The 7597-nt window shown below is 44.9% G+C and overlaps 1 protein-coding gene across 1 annotated transcript; it reads left to right on the top strand.

The window, feature by feature from the left end:
* The first annotated feature begins 229 nt into the window (after positions 1-229).
* Positions 230-7394, top strand: LOC104458731 (C-terminal-binding protein 2-like). Its single transcript, XM_010084361.1, has 8 exons — positions 230-380; positions 472-616; positions 3093-3299; positions 3917-4131; positions 4886-5016; positions 5112-5239; positions 5793-5913; positions 6995-7394. Exons 1-8 carry the CDS (start codon positions 255-257, stop codon positions 7164-7166), a joined length of 1245 nt encoding a protein of 414 aa, XP_010082663.1. The 5' UTR covers positions 230-254; the 3' UTR covers positions 7167-7394.
* Positions 7395-7597: the final 203 nt, after the last annotated feature.

Raw genomic sequence — 7597 nt, 5'->3', positions numbered from 1 at the left:
GCACACCGTCCGTTATACCGTTATGGGCTAAACAGCGTTTGTGTTTCCTTGGAAAGGGGTGGGAGAGGGTTTTTTCCTAGCTTCATTTCCCTGAGTTTGTTTCCTGTTTATTTCTTTTGCTGTGACTAATCTGGGTGCCACAGCACCAGTGCCTTGCTGGACCAGCAGGTGAGGGTTCCACCACTCTCATGTTCCATGGAATCGTCCCATTGACTCTCTCAACAGGTATACGGCCTCCTATTGTGAATGGCCCAATGCCAGCCCGGCCGCTGGTCGCGCTGCTGGATGGACGGGATTGCACCGTGGAAATGCCCATCCTGAAGGATGTTGCTACAGTGGCATTTTGTGACGCGCAGTCAACTCAGGAAATCCATGAAAAGGTGGGCAAAAAATGCACAAGCATTCGAACATGGAGCTCTGCCTCTTAGAGTAACTAAAGCAGAGATTGATTTGGACTGGTTTGCATTGCAGGTGCTGAACGAGGCAGTAGGAGCTCTGATGTATCACACCATTACCCTTTCTCGCCAGGATCTGGAGAAATTCAAAGCCCTCAGGGTCATTGTGCGTATTGGCAGTGGCTATGACAATGTTGACATCAAGTCCGCTGCAGAATTAGGTATGATTACACCATTAGGGCTCTTTTGCGATCAGAACTGAATGTGGAGTGGAACGCTGCACGTGCTTTTCTGTTTTATAGCTGAGTGCATTTAAAACCTTTTATGTAAAGGATTTGGAGATGCTTAGTATCAGGCGTCTTTAGGAAGCTGACCAATATTGGAGCTGGTAGGTGGCTTGAAGGAAAGATTCTCGGTTCTCAGATTGCTCTGCTATAGATGTCAGTGTCTTTGCTATTGTTTGGGATTCAGAAACCTGAATACAGTGTCTAGATAAGTTTTGGTGAAGTGGCTTTGTGCTGTTTGTGGGGAAAGAATTGAGCAAACTGATGTCTGAAAGCAGCCTGCAAATGCTGATGCAGTGAGTGAGTTTTCCTGTTAATTTGTTGTATGCAGGTAGGTTCTGATTCAGCACTTGCCTAGGGATCCCTTTAGAGCCCTAGGCAGGTGAAGAGTCTCTGGATCAAGTGACAAAAAGCTGCCGTTTCTTAAACATAATGGCAGTAAGACTTTTGGACCTTGTAGTCTCCTAGGTGAGGTGAATCATCTAAGTTCCCTGCCTCTTCTTTTTTTAGGCTTGTGTCAGTGATTTGAAACCTTTCTTAATGCAATGCAGATCAGATTAAACTTAAATCAAATGCAGGTATTTATATATAAAATTGAAATAGGCATTACATTTTCCCAATCTGTAAGAACAGATGAATTGCAAATAAATGAAGAGTGCATATTTGTCTAGTGCTTGAATTAGGTCTAAGGAGTCTTCTCATCGGGATGATTCAACCAAATAGTCTGAAGAGTTCCTGGCAAGGTCTTTGGCTCGCATCCCGCCATTACATTTTTGGGCTGAGTTTGGAATTTAATCTGCTCTTAGGGTTCTCTGTGTAAAGTCACCATCCATATTTTTGATTCATTCAGATTCAAAGCTTTCCCTTTTCCCCCACTCCGTGCTCATTAACCCAACGGGAAATGGGTCAAAGTTCACCATCAGACTGCTGCTTGCTGCTTTTGCTTTGGAGCAACAGTACGATGACCCTTATGCATTTGCTCTTCAGATTACCCAGATTTGCTCTTGGACAATTAATGATTATTTTCCAGCTTAGCCAGGCCCTTTAGCTCATTCTGAGGTAAGATACTATTCCTTATGTGTTCTGAATCTTCAAATCAGACTAAAGGGCTGTTGTGTGTGTTTGCGTTTCCTTACATTTAGGTATAACATTGCATGTAAAGCCAAATTTGTGTCTAGCTACGTAAGAGATGAATGCATGTGGCTTGCCTGAAGTTGAACGAGATGGTAACCAGTGAGATTAAAAGAAGTGAGGTTTCCCTGTCTCCCCTCCTCATGTCCTCCTGGTCGTCTGTGTGGCATTACGGCACAGTTGCAAAGGATTTGGTAGAGGAGTTGGGTATCTGGGATTGCGTGTGACCATTGCTCTCCCAGCTCTCTTGGAGAGCGCAGGCTGAGTTTAGTCGAATGTCTCTTCTGTAGCAGGTTTACAAGAGTGATGCATTGCTGAATTGTATGTCCCTTCAGCTGTTGCCTAGATTTTATTTCTAGGTTTTAGATAGGTGGTGGACTTCTGAGGAGGAAGAGTTTCCTTGGTTTGGCAAGTGGCTAGGGTTACGTTTGGGAAAAGACCATTTTTTCATCTAGTTATTTTTATTTCTTGTCTGGTTTGTTGAATGAAGGATAGCAGCAGTGAAGTTGTATGTTGCCAGCCCTCCTCCCCACCCCCCTGCCTTTTTGGTTTTTTTCTCAACAGACTTCTCAGGAATGACCAGATTTTGCTGGTGTTGCATCTTTCACTTTCCTGACAGTAACTTGTGCTTCCAGGACTTTAACTCTGTTTGCATTACTAATTTACGTGATAGTTCTAGCCATGGGTTTTATGGTCCCTTGTGGTTGTCTGTTCTTCTAGAGTGGGAATCTTACGTGTTGTTATTTTTAAGTGTAACTTCAAATGGATTTAGAGAGGCTCCTGTGGCTTCTCGTTGCGTTTAATGAGGTCATTACTTGTTGTTGTTCCTGGGAAAGCTGATGCTTGCAGTGATTATCTGGACTGTGAGGCATGAAAGAGCTCAACCATCTGTTTTAATTCTCCTACAGTCTGCCATTTAATCTGCCAGGAGTGTCTGTGGAATGAGTACATCTTTTTGGATGCAGATCTTCTAAGCCAGTCAGTTTCTTGCATCGCTTGTATGACCCAATTTTCTCATTTCAGCCTGTTTGTTTTTTGTTTTTTTTTTTCTAGTGAGTGTATCAAATGGATATTGATAAGGAAGAAATGGTATTTCCTTGGGGTTAAAAAGGTGGCTGGTCATGTCTATGTTGCTGTAGAGTGAGCTTTGGAAATGAATCCTGTGTTTCTTGGTAGGAGTTCTGGAGCACTGAGTAATCTTTCAGCACTTACGCCTGAAGAGCTCTATGTTGGTTTAGCGCTCTGATGATAAAAATCTCATATGACCTCTGTGGCTTTGTAGGCATTGCAGTTTGCAACATCCCTTCCTCCTCAGTAGAGGAGACTGCTGACTCCACCCTCTGCCACATCTTGAACCTCTATCGCCGTGTTACTTGGCTCCATCAGGCTATGCGGGAAGGGAATCGAGCCTCGAGCGTAGAACAGATTCGAGAGGTGGCTGGAGGCGCTGTGCGTATCCGTGGGGAGACTTTGGGCATCATTGGACTAGGTAAGTGATGGGAATTGTTAGAGTGAAAAGTGAACTGTGAAAGTTCTTGGGAACCTAAGAGTCACAGACTGAAAAAAGTGATAATTTTACAGCTGTTCGTGGTGAAACACTGACTGATAAGGAATGCTAGTGCTCTGTTCTGTGATGCTGGATATCTTCAAGAGCTGGGTGTATGTCATGGGATTGGGGACTTTTTTTTTTTCATATTCAAATGGCTAGAAGAATTGGAACATTGAGACAGCTCTTCTAGGTGACTGTTTCCCTGTGTGCTAGGCTCTGGTATCAGTAAGAACACCACCTGAAAGCTACTGATTCCTTCTCCAGGTTCTTGTAACCAGATTGTTACTGCCTCTGACTCAGGGTCCAGATTTGGTTTGAAAACAGCTCCTTTTAGGCTAAGATCTGGCTATAGCATGGGGAAGGACTAGAATTAGCCACATGGGATCAGCACTGAATAACATCCTCTGGATCCCTGTGGCAATCCCAGGGGTTTCCAGGGCTGCACTACCTTAGGCCCTGGCAGTAAACTCCAGTGTAGGCTCCCAGTCTGCCCCAGTATCTTGTCTTTAAAGTTTGTTTTACCTTTCCTTGATGATTGTGGGTTTTCTTTTGTGAAGGCCGAGTTGGACAGGCAGTGGCTCTGCGAGCCAAGTCCTTTGGCTTCAACGTGATTTTCTATGATCCCTATCTGCCGGATGGAGTGGAGCGATCCTTGGGTTTACAACGAGTAGGAACCCTGCAGGATCTACTAATGCACAGCGATTGCATCACATTGCACTGCAGCCTGAATGAACATAACCATCACCTCATCAATGACTTCACTATTAAACAGGTGCAGCAGGAGCTTGATTTCCCCCACAGAGCACTGTGGAAATGAATGCAAACAGAAGCTGCTGCTTTCACGGAGGCTGAGAGAGTGTGCCTCCTGCTGCATTTGGAGGCCGGGAGCATGTGGATCCGGGTGCCTGTGCTTTGTGCTGTGTAGAATTTAATGTTAAGAACAGGACTGGCTCTTTTTACAAAGTAATTTCCTTTATAAAGAATGTTTTAAGTGATTCAATAATTTCAAATTACCTTCCAAATGCATAATTGACTGTGCTGTTGAGAGCCAGATGTGGTGTGGCTGGGACTGTGTAAGTTTCTTTACACAGCTCTGCCAAAGCCTCACTGCCCAAGCCCACTGCAAAGTCAGTCTCGGGCTCTACTCCACTAGTCTATGAATGCTTTTCAGTGCTTTCGTAGGAGACCTCTGGACGTTGTAGTCCAGTTTTGTATAGCTGGATACTTGATTCATGTCCTCTTTCTTTTTTAATGTAGTAGGATGAATATGGAGTGCAGAACTTGAGAGTTCCACTTTTGCCCTTGTTGTCTTGTGGTTTTGTTTGTTCATTTTTAAAGCAAATTTCTCAAGCATTGCTTGCAGGCATTTCCCCTGTGGTTAGCTTTGCAGTAAGTGCACTCCTAGTTCGTCCAGGCCTCATCTAATCACTGCAGGCTCCTGCTCATTTCCAGTAGACTTCCCAAGATTCAGTTAGTGTCCATGAAATGTCTCCTTCTCAACCCACTTAATATTTTTCTTCTTCCAGATGCGCCAAGGCTGCTTCTTGGTGAACACAGCCCGAGGAGGGCTGGTAGATGAGAAAGCCTTAGCGCAAGCCTTGAAAGAGGGGAGGATCAGAGGAACAGCACTGGATGTGCACGAGTCTGAGCCTTTCAGGTAACGTTGCACCTGTATGCCTGCTGCTGTCCTGTGACTCACCTATGCTGGAGAGAAACCACTTTTTTTTTTTTTTCCCCCCCACTCCCCCACAGCTTTGCTCAGGGGCCCTTAAAAGATGCACCCAATGTGATCTGCACCCCTCACACTGCCTGGTACAGTGAGCAGGCTTCCATTGAATCCAGAGAAGATGCAGCTAAAGAGATCCGCAGAGCTATTACAGGTAATGAGGAAGACTGTGTGCTCTGCAGCTGCTGCTGAATTAGTATTCTTTTGTTAGTTCACTGCAAGGATTATGCTGATTGTTCTGAAAACTTACACTGAGTCATTGGTTTCTGGAACTGGAGTGTAAGTTGATAATTGTCTCTTTACCTTCTGAGAATCTTGTAACTAATGCTGGAGTGGCACTTTCCCTCCCTGGGAAAGCCTTGTACCTAGTACATCTTCCAAATCCTCTGCAATAATTCTTTTGACGGCTATACTGTCCACCTTTTTTCTGGAGTAGTATGTATTGTCTCTTGGAGAAGTTGAGGCTTGGCAATTGCAGTTTGTGGCCAATCATTTCCACAAGATCACAGGAGTGGGAAGGAAGGATCAGTTTGTCTTCTCCAGAGACTACTTGTTCAGAGGAGGGTCTCCCCTGCCCAGTGTTACCCTGTGGAGGTAGACAGAAAAGATTACGTGCCTTTCCTTCCTACTTTCCTTTGTAAATGCTTCAGGGAACAAGCCCTTCCTACTTGTGTCCTGTTTTTTTGTCATTCTTGGCTCTCTTGCAGGTCACATACCAGATGCTTTGAGAAACTGTGTTAATAAGGAGTACTTGCTGTTAGCAGCTCAGTGGTCCAGCATTGATCCTGCAACTGTCCACCCAGAACTCAACGGAGCTGCGGCTTACAGGTGAGATACGTAGGTTGTCCAAGCTACTGCTTCCAAGCGTATCTTCCTACAGAAGTAGGCCAACATCCCTCTTTGGGTTTGAGAACTGCTTGTATGTGCAAGCAGGCATGTTTCTGTTCCTATATACTCTGTCTCTGCACTCTGCCTGGAAACATCAAAGCAGCACTTCTGAAGCTGTACTAAGATTTACAATTTACTCGGTTATATTCAGCTCTAGCTGTATAATTACTGGTTAATTTTTCCAAATTCTTGCAAGACTTGCCCAAGACATATCTTAATACAAGAAAGCCTGCTGGGTGTCTGAAAAGAGATGTAGATCTTAACATTTAGAAGTTATGCATATCACTAGGTCTGTACAAACAAAGCACAGTTCTTATCTACAGCCCAGATATGGACCGTTAAAGGGACATTGTCCAGTGGATTTGGGCAGTGTCTTGAATAGAGTGTATTTCAGTTTATTTGTCTGTTAGTGGCCTGCCAAGTGATTGGGGACAGGTTGCTTCCCTTCTGTTTTTCTCACGTTTGAAAGGTAGGAAATACGTTCTCTTCCCTCCTCGGAGAGATCTACAGAGGTTTGGATATTTATGGAGAAGGCACAGGGAGGCAGAGTGGAAGTAATGGAAGAATGGTTCATTAGCAATTCATCAGTATCGCTGTCCCATTTTTCATCTTGCGTCTAGCTGTTTTATTAGGTCAGCTCTTTACTTTTTCTGTCTTAGAGCCCAGTGAAGGGTAACTGGCAGCTTGCACTCCTGCTGATGGGGAGGGAATTTCTAGCCCTTCAGGGTACCTTCATACAGTGCCTCACACTGTTTTCCACTGAAGATAAACTTTGTGCCTGTTTTCCAAATGCTTAGTATGTGACCTGAGACTATCTCTGCCTGTCTGAGAACAGGGTTCCTTTGGTATGAGGGTGTAACTGCTACTCTTCAGCTCTGGAGGCTTTTCCTGTGTTCTGTCTTGGGGCATTTCTGTTAGAAAGAGGAATTTGTATTCAGCAGGTGCCTGAGGGCATGGCTCCTTTCCCCTTGCATACCTCTGTTGGACAAGCTTGTAATTTCTGTGTTTCTGTTGGTTTCAGGTTTCCTTCAGGAGTAGTGGGAGTAGCCACCCCTGGGCTACCAGAACCACCGGTAGTGGAAGGGATTGTAGCTCATGGGATCCCTTCTGTTTCTCACTCTGCACCGCGTTCCCCTTCCCCAGGAGAGACGAGCAAACTGGATGCAGACAGAGAGATTACTGCTGACCAATAGCAGCATCTTTCTCTCTTCCCCTCCTGCAGCAGAAAAAAGTAGGAGGGTTATCTCCTCCTAGGACCTTCTCTAACATCCTTCAGAGACTGTTTCCTGTTCATACAGGACTGGAGAACGCAGTTCATTGCTGACAACTTTAGCTCTTGCCTGTATTTTGTAACCCTTTAGTTTTAATCTCTCAGTGAATCTTTCTCCTTCTCTGGGGCAGGGCAGCAGTGGCCTTGCCTCTGCTCAGAAATACCTGGTTTAACCGATGGTTTTCCCACGCATCTGCCTTGGTTCTCTGTGACAGGGAACTGTCCTTGTGTGCTTGAAAACAGAAGTGGAGTTGCCTGGTCAGGGATGGCCCTCAGTGTTCCTAACACCAGACTTCAGTGCACACTTTTCAGTTGTGACTTGTAGGTTAAATTTAATTTGGCTGAACCTCCCTA

Source organism: Pterocles gutturalis, unplaced genomic scaffold, assembly GCF_000699245.1.
Source record: "Pterocles gutturalis isolate BGI_N339 unplaced genomic scaffold, ASM69924v1 scaffold45535, whole genome shotgun sequence".
Lineage (NCBI taxonomy): Eukaryota > Metazoa > Chordata > Aves > Pterocliformes > Pteroclidae > Pterocles > Pterocles gutturalis.
Note: the sequence above shows the minus strand (reverse complement) of the source record. Positions and strands in the feature narration are given on the sequence as shown.

Bases quoted from the DNA above. Each gene is read 5' to 3' on its own strand.
- LOC104458731 (XM_010084361.1), top strand. From the start codon at position 255: ATGCCAGCCCGGCCGCTGGTCGCGCTGCTGGATGGACGGGATTGCACC. The intron at 4,132-4,885 runs GTGCAGCAGGAG...TTCTTCTTCCAG, and splicing joins ATGACTTCACTATTAAACAG to ATGCGCCAAGGCTGCTTCTT. The intron at 5,017-5,111 runs GTAACGTTGCAC...ACTCCCCCACAG, and splicing joins CACGAGTCTGAGCCTTTCAG to CTTTGCTCAGGGGCCCTTAA.